Here is a 21,539-nt window from a genome sequence, read left to right as displayed (position 1 = left end):
TCCTCCTCCAGTGAGTTGTTTAATTGTCCATCACCATTCACAACTGGATGTGGCAGGACTGCAGAGCTTAGATCTGATCCATTGGATGTGGGATCGCTTATCTCCGTCTATCACTTGCTGCTTTCGCTGTTTGGTGTGCAAGTAGTCCTGTTTGGTAGCTTCACCAGGTCGACACCTCATCTTCAGGTATGCCTGGTGCTGCTCCTGGCATGCCCTCCTGCACTCTCCATTGAACCAGGGTTGATCCCCCGGCTTGATGGTAATGGTTGAGTTGGGGATATGCTGGGCCATGAGGTTACAGATTGTGTTGGAGTACAATTCTGCTGCCGTTGATGGTCCACAGCGCCTCATGGATGTCCAGTCTTGAGTTGCTAGATCTGTGCAAAGTCTGTCCAATTTGGCACAGTGATAGTACCACACAACACGATGGAAGTTATTCTCAATGTGAAGGCGGGACTTCGTCTCCACAAGGACTGTGCAATGGTCACTCTTACCGATACTGTCATGGACAGATGCAACTGCAGCTGGCAGATTAGTAAGGATTAGGTAAAGTATGTTTTTCGCTCTTGTTGTTTCCCTCACCACCTGCTACAGACCCAGTCTAGCAGCTATGTCCTTTAAAAGTTGACCAGCTTGATCAGTAGTACTGCTGCCGAGCCACTCTTGGTGAGGGACATTGAAAGCCCCGACCCAGAGTACATTTTGTGCCCTTGCCATCCTCAGTGCTTCCTCCAAGTGTTGCTCAACATGGAGGAGTACCGATTCGTCAGCTGAGGGAGGACAGTGTGTAGTAATCAGCAGGAGGTTTGCATGCCCATGTTTAACCTCAAGCCATGAGACTCCATAGGGTCCGGATTCAATGTTGAGGACTCCTAGAGCAACACCCTCCTGACTGTATACCACTGTGCTGTCCCCTCTGCTGGGTCTGTCCTGCCGGTGGGACAGGACATATCCATGGATGGTGATAGTGGTATCTGGGACATTGTCTGTAAGGTATGATTCTGAAAGTATGACTATGTCAGGCAATTTTAGGATTGGGAGAGCTGTCTCACAGACCAGCTAAGCAACAGCAGATATGGAATAAAACCAAATAGGATGGGAACAAAAAGGAACTTGCACTTATGTAACACCTCTCATGAACTTAGCACTTCCCAATGTGCCTTATAACCAAGAATTTAATGTTGAAGTGCAGTCATTTTTCTAATGCGTCAGCTTGTGGGATCTTGCTATGTGCAAACTGGCTTGTCATTTGAGCAGTTCACCAGTATCTTCTTAATGACAGTCAGGGATGGGCAATGAATACTGGGCCAGCCAGCAAAACCAATATCTGGTTAACAAATTCCAGATTCCACAAACAAAATAAAGACCAGACGATGTGTTCTTTGACTGACTGGAATACAAATTATATAAATATATAGACACTAATGGGAACAATTTAATCTTTAAAACCAATATTTCCCCCTCAGCCCTCCCATACTGGGGAAATGCACACCCATAGTGATGATTTGTTCTTATATATTGGTTTCATAAGTGCATGTGAACAAAGATTGAGATAACTGTGAGCAACATGGAAGGAGATGCAAGGAATATGGTCTCAACAATATAGGGAGAAAAAAGACAAGTGCCAACCACAAACAGACATTAAACATTTAGATCTGGATCACCTATTAGAGAACAAACTTTTTATAGACCATATTAAAGAGTACAAAGGACTTAAGAAAACTATGCACACAGATTAACTGATGTTATTTCAAACCAGTTTCAAATTCATAAATTTACACTAATAATTGCGATTGTCTCAGTTTCTAAGAATGATTTAAGGCCTATAATATATATTTCAAAATTATATATTTATATATTAGTTTCACACTAACAAAAAATGATGGATTTTAACATTACCAAGTACTGTCTGTTTTTTAAGATTTTGAATGCTCATAGAATGCCTAACATGTGGAAAGAGGCCATTCAGTCTATCAAGTCTGCACTGACTCTCCAGAGAGTATCCCACCCAGATCCAAACCCCACAACCCCATATTTACCATGGCTAATCCACCTAGCCTGCACATCTCTGGGCTCTATGAGGCAATTTACCATGGCCAATCCACTTAACCTGCACATTTTTAGACTGTGGAAGGAAACTGGAACACCCTGCTGAAATCCACACAGACACAGGGAGAATGTGCAAACTCCACATAAACAAGTTGCCCAAGGCTGGAATTGAACTCAGGTCCCTGGTGCTGTGAGGCAGCAGTGCTAACCACTGATCCACCGTGCCATCCAGTGTTTTAAATTCTATCTCAATATCATTAAATTCCATTATTTCAGAAGAGTTACCTTTGTTTCCTCTTGTGAAACTTCTGATGTTCAGATCAAAAATCAATTTGGCTAAGAATTCAATTGCTATGCTACCTGTAATGAGGAATGATGAAAATAATAAAATAATTTAGAAAGCAAAACGAAGGAAGGAGGTAAAAACTTGCAATTATATAACAATTTTCTTAACATCAGAATACTCTAGAGAGCCCTACGGTAAATGAAGGATTTATGAGTTGTAATGATGCACAGTCATTAATGATACAGAGTGAGGACTCAGTATTGCCCAGGATATTGGAGAGAACTCCATGGTCCTTCTTTAAAATTTGCTTGTTATATTCCAGATGGTCAGTAGGCAAAGGAGACAATTTTTAGTCAGTTTTACATTTATTTACATAGTTAAACATTACAAGCGTACATCTCCTAATTAAAATAGAGCAGTTCCAATCAGTCTCATTATAAGTACCCAAGTGAAACTCTAATTACTATTCATCACCTACATGCAATTGAACACGATTAATGTACAGTTAATACACCTGCGATTAAGCAGGACTTTGATTTAATGTCTCACTCCCGCAGATTGCTCCTCAGACAGTACACTACTCCCTTAATACTGCACAGAAGTGACAGCCAAAGTCATAACTGAGCAGTTAGACTCAAACACACAATCCTCCGACACAAAAGTAAGAGTACGATCACTGAACCAAGATTGAGAGCGGAAAAAAAAAGTTAAATCAGAAATCAAAAGGAAGGGACATGCTAAAAAAGGAAAGATATTTTCCAGAATTAAGTTATAGTATAAATTTAGCAAGTGCCATCACAAAGATACTCCAGAATATTATAAATACAGATCTGGGTTGCCTCTATAACAGAAAACACTATTCAACATAGAGAAAACATAAAAAATAATTTACATGAGAAATCGGGGTAGAAAATTCAAAGTGCCAAGTGTGAAAATGTAACTGAGCTTAGAAATAGAGTAACTTGCCAGTTTGTGCTCACAATCTATATTTCTATGTATCTTCTTTTCTCAACTTCCTGTGCTGTTGAAAGCATGTATCCGTTTCTGGCATATGCTTTCCCAGGTACGAGTGGCATACTCAGCCAACTAACCATTTCCCAGGTGTCAGCCAAGGACAGTGTATTGCATGCCCAACCCTCACAAACAATGAGACTGAAATCTGTACACACGTTCCATCCACTGGCGTTCAACACAAAGGAGCTTGAAATAATATCTTGGCTGACCTTTTCTCACCACAACCCTAGCAGCACAGGCTTTAAGACTGGACTCAAATGTAAGAAACTTGATTAATAGATCTTAAAGCACAGAAAGAGGCCATTCATCCCATTATGTTTGTGCTGATTCTCTTTCAGAGCAAACTAATTGGTCCCACTCACCCATTCTTTCCTCACAGATTTTCTTGTCCAATTCCGTTTTGAAAGTTACCATTGAATCTGCTGTCAAACAGTGCATTCCAATGTGCAACTTAAAATAGCAATCTCTTCATTCCACAGCGCCTACCCCCTGAACCCATCCTGCCCCCTCCCCCTGCCAATTTCTTTGCAAATTGCCTTAAAATCTGTGTCCTTTGGTTACCAGCCCTTTTGCCAGTGGAAACAGTTTCTTCCCATAATGTTTATCAGATTCCTTTCTAAAAATGAAAGCTTTAAAATTATTTCCAACTCTAAATTGTATCCATAAATGATAATACATAAATAATTCTGTTTTAAGAGAAAAATGATTTCATGGTTGTTACTAAGGAAGGCTTGTAACATGGATTCTCTTGTGGAGTATGGACATTTCAGTGATATTTCACTCTACAGAGAGTAAGCACATTCTCTTCGAGTGCATTTGTTTCTGCTGAAACCAAAGCAATACCCACAAGGCAGTGAGCTCCACAGATGAAAGTTCCTATTGATATGGAACAGCATTCCTTTGAAACCTGACAAAAAGTAAAGTTTCTTGTTTTGAAAGTTGCAATGAAAGACTAAAGATCTTTATCACACATATCCCCTTAAGAAATAGAAGGCACATTGAAACGCCATCAACAAATAGGTTATTACAATGACATTTTAAAAGTTGTTTTAAAAGATGTAATCTGTAAATGCTGATGAGATGGAGAGTCATGTACTCAAACTGGCAATTTCTTATCACATCACTGATTTGACTGATCTTCACCACACCGCTGACATTAGTATCTCCTCCAAATGTAAAAATACAATGCCATTATAAAAGAAAGCTTACAAAGGACATTAATGGGACCTGTAGAGCTGTGCTTTACAGTTGTCAGAACAAGATGCTGGAACACTCTATCTAAGTTCAGCCCGGGACTTGCTTTACCACGTGGACTGCAATTGTTCAAAAAGAAGCCTCACCCATGTTTTCCGATCAATCGTGAGGAATGGATGATAAACACTAGCCATATTCCAGAACTGATTTAATCAAAACAGTTTTTCACTCCTTTCTCATCTGAAGGCAGCACCTCATCCTGGGCCATAACTCCTTTAGTGACAGTAACCACAATGCATCTCAATGGAAGTGATAGCTCTGTTTGTGAGGATGGAATACAACTTCAGACACATGACTTCTGAGCTTGGCTTCTTCACCCAATATCTGCATGCTCCCAAAACCCAGTAGCAGTGTAATGGACAAAGCTCACTGCTTCTGAGAATATGTGAAGGCCCCCCCTACCTCAGTCTCAGGTGAGATCAACTAACACAGTCAAAGTAAGGAGTGCACCTTAAATTGTGCCGGTCTCACTGGGAGGAGCTCTGTTTTCCAGACTTGACATTTTAGTTTCTGGTGCCCACTGTGGTCAAACCCATTGTAGTTATATCACGTCGTTGAAAAAGAGCAGCAAGAAATTATTTGTGAGTATGATTTTTCCACATAGCATGTTAAGAATTTCAATTGCAATGCTGTCAAGTGTAATACAGAGGGAAGGAACATGGGTTGAATATAATGCAAGCTGCTCAATCTTGCAGTCAGTTTCAGAGTGATATCAGCAGAAGTCCACAAACAGGTTGCCTGTCTATCTCCATTCGGTTTGTGCTGAGTCATGGGGCAGGGAGGCCAATAATGAATATTTTAGAGAAACATGATTCTGCCACTCACTAAATAGGGCAGTTTCAAAGATATTGGAAGTAGTCAAACAGTGTGTCAGTAGTGTCTTCAGGATCGCTGTTCCGAAGCTTTCACACCTTTCAAGTGTAAACTGGGGATGGCCATGATGATTCACAAGGCTGTGCAAGAACAACCTCAATAACGACAGCTGCTTCTCTTCTTGGGTGGTTTAGGTGGGAGCTGCCCATTCGAAGGCAGAGTGTTGGTACTATAGTCCGGCTAACAATGAAACACAAAAGCGTGTTAACTTATTATTGCAATGTCTTGACTCATACCACCTAAACAAAGTCTGTAACACCTCTACAGTTCACAAAGATTTATCATTAAAGGATATTTGATAGGATAAACCAACAAAGTTTAACAATATTGATAAATGAAAGTCTGTGGTTTATTTCAGGCAGGAATGTTTGATCATTGAAAAGAAAAGTCAGGCCTGATTGAATTTTTCCTCTGCTACGTACTACACCCAGGTAATTCAATAGACATGATGCCAATAAATGCATTTCTCACTATATAAGCCTGGAAATTAACCTGTGCAACAAGGCACCGGAGTGAGTGTTAGTATCAAATCCATTTATCCTCTGAATCAAATGGTTTTGATTAAACATTAGCACAGACTGGTTAAGACCCTGAATGATATCCCACACAGTTAAAATTTTCAGTTTCCTTGGAAGCTGATTTTCTTGACAATACCTTCTGGAGGTGGAAAAACCACTTTTTGTATTCAGCTGGCTTTGCACAAGAGACTTTCACAGGCTCCATCATGTTACCTGCAGATAAGAAATTGTATTGGTGATGAAACAACAAGTATTTCAACAAAGTATAACATTTCAAGAGGCTTCATATGAATACATTTTATTTAACATCATTTTTGCGTGAAGCTACACAAAGAGATAGCAGGATAAGAGGTAGAAAGCTTGGCTAAAGAGCTTAGAGAAGCATTTAAAAAAAAATCACATAAAGGAGATGGCCATCACAGGCTGGACCAACATTTATTGACCATCTCTAATTGCCCAGAGGGCTTTTAAGAGTCAACCACGTTGCTGTGGATCCAGGGCCATATGTTGGTCAAACCTGGTAAGGATGGCAGATTTCCTTCCCATAAGAACATTAATGAACCTGATGGGTTTTTACAATCAAAAGTGGCGACGCGGTTACCATTAGACTAGTTTTATTTTAATAAATCAAATTCAAGCATCATCATTGTGAGTTTTGAACTCATGTTCCCCAGAACATTATCATAGAATCCCTACAGTGTGGAAACAGGCTATTCGGCCCAACAAATCCACACCGCCCCCCTGAAGAGCACCCCACCCGGACCCATTCCCCAACCTCTGCCCCATGTCTAACCTACCTAACCTAAACATCCCTAGGGCACTATAGGCAATTTAGCAGGGCCAATCCACCCACCCTGCACATCTTTGGACTATGGGAGGAAACTGGAGCACCTGGAGGAAACCCACGCAGACTCTGGGAGAACGCGCAAACTCCACACTGACAGTCGCCTGAGGCTGGAATGGAACCCGGATCCCTGGCACTTTGAGGCAGCAGTGCTAACCACTGTGCCACCGATGATTATGATTCTGGTGGGGGGTTTTGGATTTCTACCCCACTGACATGACCACTATGGCACCATTACCTCATTATAAAGGAGGACACGAACAAAGTTAAGTAGGGAAGGAATTGAAGACCTTACCAAGGCTAAGCTGTCAATAATGCAGCGATGAAAACAAGGGAATGAAAACAAGAGGCTAGAATTGAAAGAAAGCAGAGTTGGATACTGGAGAAAATATCTTTGAATTTCTTTATAAAGCTGAGTTCTACTTTAGCTTTTAATTAAAAATAAGTTCCAGTCCAAATGTAACCCAACAATCTGCCCAGCCTTGCTATTCTTAGCTAGGAGAGCAGGAGGACCAAGTCTAATGAGCTCCAGAATGCAGCCAGTATCATTTAGCTGACCTGCCTGGAAGTGAGCTCAGAGCTTTCCAGGAGATAGTTCTGCAAAACTGCTGACTTAGCTGATGGTTTACTCATAGATAGAGCTCAAGTGGGTAACTAAGCTAAGAATTATTGTGCAAGTATGCAAAATATACAAAACAAGGTTAGACAGATTCTAACTTGGCTTACGATAATGTGGACTTTGGGCCAGCATGTTTGGATGAGGTTCGCTACATCTGTCCTGAAAGACACTTAATCTATAGAGGGATGGCTCTATTTCAGTTGATCTGCTTCAATAGATTTCTCTACAATCACGAGGTGAGAAATTTCCATGAGACATAATTACATCAGAAAGTAATAAAAATAATAATAGGCAGTGTGTGAAAATGTAATGCATGGGAGCCAAAATTAAGGGGAAACAATGGCCTTGTGGAACTATTGCTGGACTGGTAATCTAGAGACTGAGGTAATGTCCTGGGGAACTGGTTTGAATCCAACCATGGAAGATGGTAGATTCAGTAAAAATTAGGAATTAAGAGTCTAATGATGACCATGAATCCATTGTTGATTATGAGGAAAAACCCATCTCATTCACTCGTGTCCTTTAGGGAAGGAAATCTGCTATCCATACTTGAACTGGCATACAAATGACTCCAGACCCACAGCAATGTGATTGACTCTTCACTGCCCTCTGGGAAATTAGGGATGGGCAATAAATGCTGATTGAGTCAGTGATGCCCTCATCCTGTGAATGAATAAAAGAAGAAACAACCTTGGTGATGACATGAATTTTGATATTCAGCAAAACATAACAGTAAACTTCAACACACCTACTACTTCCTAGACACAATTTTTGAGGCTACTCTCAGCTATTCAACACTGGACAAGTCCAGACAGACATCCAAAGGTACAATTTGTATGATAAAATCCAGGGGACAGAGCACTGATCGATGTGAGGGTTCTGGAGCCAATTGTGGTGCTCTAAATGTTGTTGAAAATGAAATGATGTCATTTCAGAGAGAGATCAGGCATAAGACAAATCCTGGACTGTCAGGGTCAGAAACCATGAGATGGAGCACACGTTGACTAAATTCTCTAAACAAAAGGTCATGGCGATTTACAAAGTAGATTCATTAGAAAGAAAGCTCATCTTAGTGAGGTGAAAAAATGTCCATGAGATACAATCACATCAGCAAATAATGATAACGACAACAAGTAGTGTGTGAAAATCTAATATGTGGGAACCAAATTCATGAAATGAAATGACTGACCTGTAATTTCAAACTCAAGATGCCCTACACGAGCTGATCTTTCCAAAGCTCTGATGCTTTGAGTCGCAAGTCTTCCCTGTGTGGGTAAGGATTAAAGATCAGTTTTTCTTCATTCTAGCACCCAGACTTTTTTTTAATCATGGTCATCGGGTTTTAAATAAACTAATTAACCTGACTTCAATGCTCTGAAACAATGGAATCTGGCCACGTCATCCATGTGCTTGAAGGAGTGGACAACCATAGGGTTCAATAAAACAAAGATGTATTTTTAAAAATCCCTCCAAAATGTCTTGAGTACAGATATGATCTGGAGACGACCATTTGTCATTAATTCTATATTTTAACATGTTAATAGATTTACCATGGGCACTTGACTCTCCCTTTCACACAATTTTCTATCCTTTAAGTCACTATCTCTCCTTGAGGTGCCAATTCCTGATAGACTATCACCTATCATGTTACTGAAAAGGGACTCTCAGGATTTTGATCCGTTCAGCAACAAAGGAATGACAATATAGCTGCACCAGTCATGAAAGGACAGAATGTTTCAGGTCATGGATGTGATGCCAACTGAGTGCATTGTTTTTGTCTTGGATGGTGATGAGCTATTCGGATGTTGGTGGAGCTGCACTCATCCAGGACAGGAGGAATATTGCATTACTCTCCTGATACATGCCTTGCAGCCTATGGACAGGCTGTGGGGCATCAGGAGGTGAGTTACTCATTACAGTATTCCCAACCCATGACCTGCTCTTGTAGCCACATTATAGCCACTTCAGATAAGTGAAGATCAGTAGACTATTTGACTGTGAAGATTTGAGCTTAGTTTTTGTCAAGATAAAGAGCAGCCAATATAAATCGGGGAAAGTGCAGGTTAGGTGGATTGGCTGTGCTAAATTGCCCACAGTGTCCAGAGATGTGCAGTCAGGTGGATTAGCATAGGAAATGGGCTTACAGGATTAGAGTGGGTCTGAGTGGGATGCCCTTCAGAGGGTCAGTACAGACTCAATTGGTTGAATGGTCTTTTTCCACACTGGAGGCTATCTATGGTGGTCTCCCTACTTCTAGCCACAATGTTTGGTTTCAAGTCCCATATGTCATGGAAGTGTTTCATCACCTGTCTGGTTGATTAGAACATTTTTTATAAGAACCACTTTTCAAATGGGGAGGGGCTATGGAAGGGAAAGGAAGTCAGATTTACACTGTAATGGGTAATGTGAGTAAATCCATTTGGGATATAGATTGGGTGCCACTTCTTTCTTTGCCAGATGCAAAATTTCCTGATTAGCAGAGTATGGCAAATCTTTCAGGGCAGACAATTCTGGAAATGCCTCAGCATGGAAGGGTCATTGATGTGAACTAGCTACAAAACCAGACTTCACAGGATAATTGGCTTACGGGAAAGTAAAGAAAGATAGAGACAAAAAAAACTGCAGATGCTGGAATCTAAGGTAGACAAACAGGAAGCTGGAAGAACACAGCAAAGCCAGGCAACATCTGGAGGAAAGCAGCAGTCAACTTTTCGGGTATTACCCTTCTTCAGGACTGGATTTGAGGGTAGGGGGAGCTGCAGATTAGGAGAGGGGGTAGGGGTGATAGCAGAATGGTGGTGATAGGTGGACACTATTAGTAGGTATGACCTGGTTGCACTGGTAGTAGGTACGACCTCCTCCCTTCCATTCCACCTTCTGATCAGTGAGATCAAATGTAGACTAGGTGACCATTTTGCTGAGCATCTTTGCCTGGCCCGTATCAGCCAACCTAACCTCCCGGTCACTGCCCATTTCAATTCCCCGCTCCACTCCCCCTCCGACCCTTCTGTCCTCGGCATCTTCCAGTGTCACAGTGACTTAGAATGCAAATTTGAAGAACAATAACTTATCTTAGGCCTGGGCACCCTACAGCCCAGGCGGAAGATAAGGAGGACTCAATGTTGAGTTCTTCAATTTCAAATAACCTTCCCACTCATCCCCTTGCTCCCTTTCCAGCTCCACCTCCTCCCTTCCATTCCCACCTTCTGACCCTCCCTTCCAGCCAACAACTCGCTTCATCCTTCCCATTGACCAACCAGGTTGTACCTACTGCCAGTGTCCATCTATCACTGCCATTCTGGTACCACCCCTTGCCCCACCTACCCTTTAATCTGCAGCACCCCCTGCCTCACATCCAGTCCTCAAGAAGGGTAATATCCGAAACATTGACTGCTCATTTCCTCCAGATGCTGCCTGGCCTGTTGTGTTCTTCAAGTAAAGAAAGATGCTACAATTTAAACAGTGCTTTTCATTAGTGTCCAAGGGAGGAAAATGTAGATAAAGATTTTGCTGGTAGATTTGTGAGGCTAGAAAGGTTTGACCAATAGATGTAGGATTTGAAGTCCAGCTCTTTGTTGAACTGGACATCAAGGTATCACATGGCCTAGTTCAGCCTGACCTGTGACCAGGGAGGGCTTTTTGATATGTGGTCACTCTGTGGATTGTCTCACACTTTGATGTGAAAGCTCTTTGAATGTGATGTTGGAGTGACAACAGAAGGAAATGAAGGTAGGGGATTCGAGAAGGTCATCTGCATGCTGAACAGGAGTTGAACAGAGCCACGGAATTGATTTGAAGGATGAACCTGAAATATTTCTGCTCTGTCATGCACTTTTAACTCTGCTTGAATTTAAATTAGGAGCTGACAGAAATGAAACACTTACTTCATACTGAACAATGGTTTTCTGTTCATCAGTGGAGAGGATAATAAGATCATCCGGAAATAAAACCATAATCCTTTCTTCAAATACCTGTATAATTTTTAAAAAAAGAGAAGATAGAGGCTGATATTAATAAGAAATTGTGCTAAGATTTTTAATGTGATCAGTAACATTATTGGGGTACTGCAAGGGACCTGATGCAAGGGGTTGTCAACAAAATGCCAGATTGTTGTTCACAATGTTGCATTAACATCCACAGGCAGCTGTTTTAATGCTTTTGTCTAAGCTGAGGAGCACAGGCTGACAAGTCTTATTAACAATAGGCACCACCTGTCAGATCTCTGTGTCCTTTCTACCCCTGCTGTAGGATAGGTAGCACATTCAAATCACACAACCAATAAAGTCCCAACTAGAATGGAACAGAGCTGAATGCCATGAAAATGGATAGGTCCAAATCAAATCAATTATAGTGTGAGTTCATCACTTCCTTTGAACGAATGCAGAATCACTAGAAGCATTGATGTTGGTCAATAAAGGTACAAAGAGAAGGCCCACTAGAAAACTTTAAAGAAGACACTTTATATAATGCTACTCACAGCTCTCTGTTGGTCAGAAAGAGTTAATGCCAAATCCACCCACCTGATTATATCACACAGTCTTTGGGCAGAGAAGAAGCAGTCTCAATCTTCTGATGGAAACAAGCATGCCATTTCTGGCTCCTGATAGCCTTTATAATTATCCCTGTCTAATCAATTTAATTGAAGCCTTTGGCCATCATACAATAGGTTATATCTTGTTGTCAAGACAGATGCCTCATTCTTGCTCACACTCAACAGTGGTTTTTCCCTTACCACTGCTAATTAGATAGGACCTGAGCGTAGAAAGGAGAATTGAAACACTACATCATAGAAGGCAGTGGGCCAACTGCTGGGCATGGGATTAGAGCGGATAGGTGGTTAATGACCAGCATGAATAGAATAGATCAAAGGGCTTCATTCCATGGTATAAAGCTTTGTGATGCTATGGCTGAATTTGCACACAGTTAGATTTCTCAAACAGCGGTGTGATGACAACCAAATCATCTGCTTCAGTGAACTTGCTAAAAGAATAAAAATTGGCTAGAACACCAGGGATAACCTCCCTACTCTTCTTCAAAATGATGCTCTGGAATCTTCATTCACCTAGGAGGACAAATAAGGCTTTTTTCACATTTCATCTGAATAATAGTACCTCTAGCAGTATTCAGTACCGCTCCTGGAGCATTAGCCTTGAGTTCTGTGTTCAAGTCCCAGAGAGTGTCTTGAACAACCTTCTGACAGTGAAAGACATTGAATTGTTCAATCAGTACTGATTGCATTGATCGGTGGGGCAGGCTCAACGGCCTCCTCTTGTTTGTATGTTCCTATTGAAGACTGAAGTTACTCTCATATGCCTCTCAATGGGTGAGAACAGAATGAAATTGGCCAGCTTGGACCAGGTTGCCTTTACGGTTGGGTGTGGTATAGAAGTCCAAAAAACAATGGGTGAGAAATAGTCAAAAAAAGATGAAGTAATAAACATTGCATGGAAGATAAAAGAATGCAGCTTTAGAATTGTCCTGTAAAAACCTTATTCATAGGTACCTCAACCTAAGCCCAGTGGAAATATTTTTATTTTAAACATTGTGAATTTACGAAGAACAAATGTAGTTACAATTAATTTTGTGTTTGACCTTTTATGTCAGGTTCTGTGCTGTCACCAGTACTTCCCGTGTGTGGTGAGCAAAGTCATAACTTCACTTCCAGCAAATCAGAAGCAAGGTTAACACTGTATCAATATTTGGTTTAATCGTACAGCTATCACGATCTAACATTAAGACAAGACATGGCCCCTTCTATTTCATGCCAAAACTCAAGGCTAGTGGTTATCCTGCCACTTGTGTGGTTGAATCTGTACTTGACAATGCAAAGAATTTTAGGATAGATGCCATTTCAAGTTCCAGCAACCAATATCAAACACTTACAGAGTGGTTGAATACAAAGAAAAGCTATTTCCACTTAATCCCAGCCTTATCTTTCAGCAATTATCCTGCATCAGTTTTTTTTCATATCAGTCATCTTGTGATTTTCTGATTGTTTTTGTGATGGCAAAATCTCTCTGCTTCTCCTATTCCAGCCTTTTCCACATCAAGATTGAGAAACATTCTGCCATTGGCAACTGTACTTTCAATATGCTTTGGTCCTAAGATCTGGGATTCCCACCATAAACCTTTCTTCCCCCTCTCTCCTTAAAGCCTACCTTTTTGTTTAAGTTATTACTCTCTTATCTCCTTATGTGACTCCGTTTCTCAGTGACTCAGATGATATGAAGTTAAACACAGTGGATGTCCAAAGAGACTTGGGGTTTCATGTGCCAGACTTTTAAGAGCCAAAACTACTGCAGAAAATAATCAAGAAGACTAATGGAACACTGGCCTTTTATATCTAGATGACTGGTGTACAAGGGCACAGAAGTTATGCTGCAGCTGGAGTACTGTGAGCAGATCTGGACACCACACCTTAGAAAGGATATATTGATGCTGAAAGGACTACAAGGTAGGTTTGCAAGAATAATACTTGGACTTCAGGGGTTAATTTATGAGGAGAGATTATACAAATTAGGCTTGCTTTCTCAAGAGATTAGAAGACTACAGGGTGATCTGATCAAAGTCGTCACGATACTAACAGGAAAAAGGCAGGGCAGATAAAAATAAACTATTTCTACTCATTGGGGATTCTACAACTAGCAGGCATAGTCTGATAATTAGGACCAGACCATTCAAGAGAGATAAGAACAAAGAAAATTACAGTACAGGAACAGGCCCTTCAGCCCTCCAAGCCTGCACCGACATGCTGCCCATCACAACTAAAACCCCCTACCCTTCTGGGGACCATAAATAATGAAACACTTCTACATATAAAAGGTGGTAGAGATTTGGATCTCTCTTCTACAATGACAATTGATGCCAGATCAGTTGTTAATTTTAACTCCGAGGGAGGTAATTTTTTGTTAAGCAAAGGCATTAGGGCATATTGTCCAAAGTCATATGGAGTTTGGCCAAAGATCAGCCTGGCACAGATTAGGCAGCACAGTGGCATAGTGGTTAACACTGCTGCTTCACAGTGCCAGGGACCCAATTTCAAATTACACCCTCAGGTGATTGTCTGTGTGGAGCTTACACATTCTCTCAGTGTCTGCATTCGTTTCCTCCGAATATTCTAGTTTCCTTGCACAGTCCAAAGATGTAGATTGGCCATGGAAAATGCAGCGTAATGGGGTACAGTGGGCGGGTCTGGATGGGAGGGTCGGTGTGGACTTGATGGGCCAAATGGCCTGCTTCCACACTGTAGGGATTCTATGGTGAAACAGGCCTGAGGGGCTGAATAGTCTACCCCTGTTCCTAGCTTCAAATTTTGTATGGCAACATTTTTGGAAAGCTCTCTGGGACATTCTACTATGATAAAGGTAAGCTGTTCTTAAGCTAATCTTAGGTCTGTGCTGCAACCTGATGCCTTCAGCAACCTGAATATTTTGCAGGATCCTGGACACCTCCTCCATGGAAAAAATCCCTGGTCGACCAATTGCCTCTGCCTACTGCTGCCCCACTGAACTCATTTCCGCTTACCTTGACTTTGTCTTTTCCCCCCTGGTCAGGAATGGCCCAGCTATTTTCAGGACACCAACTCCCTCACCTCCACCAAGACTTTCAATTCCCCAAAACCTCATCTTCACCATGGACATACACACAAATAGTCTAAAACCCCTCCGCTTCTTCTTCTCCCACAGGCTTCACCGACACCGTCATCCGCCTAATGGAACTTGTCCTTACCCTCAACAACTTTTCCTTTAACTCCTCCCACTTCCTACAAAGTAAACGGGTGGCTACAGGCACCTATATGGGTTTGATCTATGTCTGCCTCTTTGTAGGATATGTGAAACAGACCCTCTTCCACTGTTACATCATTCCTCACCTCTTCCTCCGCTACATTGATCACTGTATCTGTGCTGCCTCATGCTTCCATGAAGACCTTGAACATTTCGTCAAGTTTACTAACACTTTTCATCCCAACTTCAAATTCACCTGGATCATCTCTGATACTTCCCTCTCCTTCCTGGACCTCTCCTTGACTTTACAAAACCTGTCCATCTTCTTTTCCACCTATCTACCCCACCTAAACCACTGATCAATCTCCACTACCCCCTATCTGCATCCACCTATCACCATCCCATGCACCTTCCCCCAGCCCCACTCCTCCATATATTTCCAATCTCCCTTCCCCCTCCCCAGTCCTGATGAAGGGTGTAAACCTGAAACGTAGACTTTTCTGCTCCTCTGATGCTGCCTGACCTGTTGTGCTCCTCCAGCTCCACATTGTATTGACACTGACTTCAGCATCTGCAGTTCTTGCCTTTTCTGACTGACTTTCATCCTATGTCAGTCTAACCTGAATCTAAATCTTGGTCCCAGAAAAGAAAAGCAAATGTCTGATGAGCTGAACCCATAAGAGTTAACTTTGGGAGAATAGAAATAGCAGTGAACCTAAATGTCTGGGGAGCAATCTCAGAGCAAGGAAATCTTGACTCATCTATGCGACTGAACTAAGACATGAAACCTTCAGGTCTACCCAATACAGTCACTGAGTTTCTTTAATGTTGATGTGTTTTAACCACCACTATGAAAGTTAAAATAGGGCAGCGTGGTGACTCAGTGGTTAGTCCTGCTGCCTCACAGTGCTGGGTACTTAGGTTCAATTACCCCTCAGCCAACTATCTGTGCGGGGTTTGCACAATCTCCCCATGTCTCTGTGCATTATAGAGCTTTCTGGAGTGTTCTGATGTCAAGAAAATTGCTAAATAAATATGTGTTCTTACCTTGTTTCTTGCTTTTGCTTTCTAAGTTATTTTATTATTTCCATCTTTCCTCATTGGTCTCCTTACATGATATTCTTTACAGACAACATACCAACTGAACTTATCTTAGCCAAATTGACTTTTGATCTGAACATGAGAAGTTTCCTCAAATAAGGGAATAAAACTGCTCACAGTGCTCCAGATGTGGTCTCACTGGCACCTGGTGGCAGCAAGACTTCCCTTATCCCCACTCACTGATTCCGACCGATTCAAGAGTAAACAGAGGTGGCTTTTCTGACATAATGGAATTTAATGACTTTGAGATAGAATTTAAAATTGGTATAATTTACAAACAACAGTGGTTTGCCATTGGATGGCACGGTGACACAGTGGTTAGCGTTGCTGCCTCACAGCAGCAGCGACCCGGGCTCGATTCCAATGTTGGGTGACTGTCTGTGTGGAGTGTGTATGTTCTCCCCATGTCTGTGTGTATTTCAGTTGAGTGCTCCTGTTTCCTTCCACAGTCCAAAGACATGTAGGTTAGGTAGGTTGGCCATGCTGAATTGTCCCATCGTGTCCAGGGATGTGCAGACTAGGTGGGTTAGCCATGGGAAATGTGGGGCTAGGGTGGCAGGTGGCAGGTATGGATGGGATGCTGTTTGGAGGGTTGGTGTAGACTTGGTGGGCCAAATGGCCACTTTCCGTGCTGCAGGGATTCTATAAAGAGGCTTCTATTTCTATAGTGCCACTCACCATCTCAGCACATCCCACAGCACTTTACAGCCAATGGATTTTGAGGTGTAGTCACCCTTGTGATGTCTGAAACAAGCCAGGCAATATGGGCACAGCAAGATCCCACAAGCAGCAATGTGACAATGATTAAGTTATCTGTCATAGTGACGTTCGTTGAGGAATAAATATTTGCCAGCAGAACGGAGAACTGTTCTTCAAAATAGGGCAATTTTGCACCAATGTGAGAGGGCAGACAAGATCTAGGTTTAATGCCTGTCCAAAAGATGGCACCTCCAACAGCACTCTCTCAGTATTGAATTGGTGTGTGAGTCTTGATTTTATACTCAATTCTCTGCTGGGTTTGAAAAAAGAGATTTCCACCTCAGAGCCTAATGTGCTACAAACTGTTCCAAAGTTGGCATAAATCCAAATCTGTTCAGACAATGCTAAATACACCAGGAATTTATGTTATTTTATGATGCATTTGTATAGCTATTAAGTATCCAACTGAATTATTTTTTCTGTTGTTAATTTTTTCATCTGACAAACTAGCTACTTTGCCCATTCAAACATAAGTCATTTTATTAATTTCTATTGTTGAATATAACATTCAGATAACTTAGCCGGAAAGATGCAAGCTGGCAATGGCAGACATTTAAAGATGTAATTCATTGTTCTGAACGTAAATATATCCCAACACAAAGGAAAGATTGTAAGAGAGAGATAAACTAACCATGGCTACCCAAAGAAGTGAAGGAGAGTATAGATTGAAAGGAAATGTGTAGCAGGAAGCAAAAATCAGTACTAGCCTCGAATCATAGAATCAGTGAATCCCTATAGTGTGGAAGTAGGCCATTTGGTCCATCGAGTCCACACTGACCCTTGAACAGCATCCTACCCAGTCCCATACCCCCACCTTATTCCTGTAACCCTGCATTTCCCATAATCCACCTAATCCATATATCCCTGGGCACTTTGGGCAATTTAGTATGGCCAATCCACCTAACCTGCACATCCTTGAACTAGGATAAATTTTGAATCCAGCAAAGGAAGACTAAAAATATAAGAAAAAGAGAAAATGAACTACAAGGGCAAATAAGTGAGGAATATAAAAACTGACAATAAGAACTTCTTTAAATACATAAAGAGGAGAGACAGGTAGAAATGTACATAGGATCCTTAGAAAATGAATCTGGGCAGAAAGTTATGGAGATCAAGGACTTAGATATTTTGCATCAGTCTTTATGGTGGAAGATACTTCTAAAATCTCATCATTACTAAAGAATATGCAGGAGGAATTAAGTACCATCACCATTACCAGAGAAGCACAAGTAGACAAACTAATCAGGTTAAATGCAGATATAGGTAGTTCTCCTACAACGCGATAGTTGTGCTCCTGTGTAACCTCGCGCTATAGAAAATCGCACTAAAGAAAATAGCATTACAGGGAAATTGCTATAGAAAATTGCTGTATCTGTACATCAGAAAGTTTGCGTTATCCAAACAGCATCCAATATTCATCATAGCATTACAGCCAATTTGCATTAATGAAACACGTGTTATAGCAGAACTACATGCAGGTCCCTTAGCCCTGATATCTTGCATCCTAGGATCCTGAAAAAAATAGCTACGGAGGTAGTGGATGCGTTAGTTGTAATTTTCCAAAAATCATAGTATCTTCGAACAGGCCTGGAAGATTGGAAAACTGCTAATGTGACAGTCCTTTTCAAAGAGAGAAGGGGGAGTGCAAAAAACGGTTAATTGTTGGCTAATTAGCCTTACAACTATTATTGAAAAAATGTTGGAATCATTTATTAAGGAAGTAATAGCAGCACATTTGGAAAATCATAATCTAATCAAGCAAAGTCAGTACAGCTTCATGAAAGGGAAATTGTATCTGACTAATTTATTAGAGTTTTTCGAGGAAGTCTCAACTAGAGTAGTTAGAGGAGAACCAGTAGATGTAGATTTGGACTTCCAGAAGGCACCTGACAAGATACCTCACAAAATGTTGTCATAAGATGACTTTGGAGTATATTGGCATGGATGAAGAATTGGCTTATCGGTCAGAATCAGTGAGTGGGGATAAGGGAAGTCTTGCTGCCACCAGGTGCCAGTGAGACCACATCTGGAGCACTGTGAGCAGTTTTATTCCCTTATTTGAGGAAGTCTATCATTTCATTGGAACCAGTTCAGAGAAGGCTCTCCAGGATGATCCCTGGTATGAAGGGATTATCTTATGAATAAAGTTTAAACTGGTTCGGACTTTAATCATTGGAATTTAAAAGAATGAAAAGTTAGGATTCTTAAATGGCTTGAAAGTGTAAATGCTGAGAAGTTGTTTCCCTTCATGGGAGAGTCTAGGACCAAAGAGCGTAGTCTCAGAACAAAGATTTAAGACTGAGATGAGGAGAAATGTCTTCTGTAAGAGTGTTGTGAGTCTTTGGAACCCCTTGCCACAGACAGATGTCGGGGTCTTGCAGAGTCCTTGTGTATATTTAAGCTTGAGTTAAATTCTTGATCAGTAGGGAAATCAAGGGTTACAGGGAAAGGGCAGGAAAGTAACATGATTCAGCAGATCAGTCGTTATTCTATGGAATAGCAGAGCAAGCTTGAGGCATTGAGTGATCCACTCCTGTTCCTTCATCTTATGATCTTAATCCAAAGTATACAGTCACTTCTTTGGAATTACATTAACTGAACCTAAATATTCAAAGTTCTTGATTCAAATAGAGAAGAAAAAGGAATTTGCATTTAAAAAATGTTTTGTTATGTTTCAGACAGTCCCATGATGATTCATGGTTAAAGTTACATTTGAAGAGCACTAACTGTGATATCAACAAAAGAAGCAGTCAAACACAGCAAGGTTGCATAGGCAACAAATGGGCTAAATGCAGAGGTAATCTGTTTTTGGTGCTGTCCATCGAATTCCTACAGTGAGGATTGAGACCATTTGGCCTATTGAGTTCACGCTGACCCTCTGGAGTATCCCACCCAGACTCACCCCTACTACCTCATCCCTGTAACCCTGCATTTCCCATAGCTAATCCACCTAACCTACACATTCTTGGACTGTGGGAGGAAACCAGCACAGCCAGAGGAAACCCATACAGATACAGGAAGAATGTGCAAACTTCACACAGACCAAGGGTGGAATTGAACCTGGTACTGTGAGGCAACAGTGCTAACCACTGAGCCACCATGCCATCCACAATTAAAGAACATACAGGTTAGAACCAGGGTCTTTGTATTATGCAGTGGAATATTTCACATCCATGTCAACTCTTCATTTCTGACAAGAAGCCCCTCCCTCAGGTAGCATTTAATGGTTGGGGTGTAGGGTTTCCTAACCTACCACTTAACAAAATGGCAGAATACTCAAACCACCATTTCCGTACAGCAGTCAATTAATACTGTGAGGAATGGCTTGACAACCAATCAGCGCCTAGAGTAAACTGTTGTTATCATTGAGAATTTGGTGTTCTTGCATTTATCCTGATGAAGGCAAGATAAAAAGCTTCAACATATTGTCTCTCTTTTCAGTAATATTCAATTTCCGTACCACCAAGAAACCATTATGAGCCATTTTAGCTGGACTGGGGGGGCCTTCCATCTTCATCTTGATTCTACCGCTAAGGTAAGAATTGACCCCAAATTGTTCAGATCCAAAGAAGAGTCATATCAAAACGTTATCTCTGTTTCTCTCTTCACGGATGCTGCCAGACCTCCTGAGTTTCCTGCAGTACTTTCTATTTTTATCCCATTTGTTCATTAGTTTATTTAACCTTCTGAGTTTCCTGCAGTACTTTCTGTTTTTATCCCATTAGTTCATTAGTTTATTTAACATTCTGAGTTTCCTGCAGTACAATCTGTTTTAATCCCATTTGTTATTAGTTTATTTAAGTGAATCTTCTTTGTACGTATTTTTAATGAGCCTGTTTGGAGATGTTATGACACATCTCTGTAGCAGGTGGGACTTGAACCAGGTCTCCTGGCCCAGGGTATACTCAAGAGTTAGTAGGAACTGCAGATGCTGGAGAATCCGAGACAACAAGGTGCAGGGCTGGATGAACACAGCAGGCCAAGCAGCATCATAGGAGCAGAGAGGCTGACGTTTCGGGCCTAGACCCTTCCCCTGCTTTATGTGTATGATTGGCTAAGTTGATATCCTTCTTTCCTCTGGCCAAAAGATGCTCATTTTAAACCGTATGCATGGATCAAAAAACTGATATGATCCGATTGGTAGGTAATTTTACAACATCCCTGATAGTAACTCTCCATTAAAATCCACACATAGTAAAGATTGGCTGCATTTAAATAGGTGGTTGTTTCACTTCCCCATGGGTGGCCTGGTAAAATTGCACCTAATGTATCGTATTGCCTCTCAACATCGCTGCAAAATCTATTGCAACAGGTCAGTGCAGCACTGAAATAATGCTGAAAATGCTGTGTTATTAGATATGAAATTTAGCAAAACCCCCATCACTCTGTCTCTCTCACTCACTCTCTCACACACACACACACACATACACACACACACACACACACACACACATACACACACACACACACACAAACACACACACACACACACACACAC

The 21,539-nt window shown here is 41.3% G+C and overlaps 1 protein-coding gene across 1 annotated transcript; it reads right to left on the bottom strand.

Moving 5' to 3' along the window:
• Positions 1–2,687: 2,687 nt before the first annotated feature.
• On the bottom strand, positions 2,688–12,423 carry LOC125486676 (rho guanine nucleotide exchange factor 6-like). The gene is made up of 4 exons (XM_048615276.1): positions 11,342–12,423; positions 8,647–8,722; positions 6,131–6,207; positions 2,688–5,656 (listed from the first exon to the last, which is right to left on the bottom strand). Exons 1-4 carry the CDS (start codon positions 11,408–11,410, stop codon positions 5,573–5,575), a joined length of 306 nt encoding a protein of 101 aa, XP_048471233.1. The 5' UTR covers positions 11,411–12,423; the 3' UTR covers positions 2,688–5,572.
• Between the last annotated feature and the right edge of the window lie 9,116 nt (positions 12,424–21,539).

The sequence above is a fragment of the Rhincodon typus genome, chromosome 31 (assembly GCF_021869965.1).
Source record: "Rhincodon typus isolate 14 chromosome 31, sRhiTyp1.1, whole genome shotgun sequence".
NCBI classification, from domain to species: domain Eukaryota; kingdom Metazoa; phylum Chordata; class Chondrichthyes; order Orectolobiformes; family Rhincodontidae; genus Rhincodon; species Rhincodon typus.
The sequence above is the reverse complement of the archived record's forward strand: the minus strand, read 5'-3'. Positions and strand labels throughout refer to the sequence as shown.

Excerpts from the sequence above, each read along its gene's own strand:
- LOC125486676 (XM_048615276.1), bottom strand. The coding sequence starts at position 11,410 with ATGGTTTTATTTCCGGATGATCTTATTATCCTCTCCACTGATGAACAG. Across the intron at positions 8,723-11,341 it reads AAACCATTGTTCAGTATGAA|GGAAGACTTGCGACTCAAAG; the intron begins GTAAGTGTTTCA and ends TTACCCACACAG. Across the intron at positions 5,657-6,130 it reads GGTTTTTCCACCTCCAGAAG|CCGGACTATAGTACCAACAC; the intron begins GTATTGTCAAGA and ends TTTCATTGTTAG.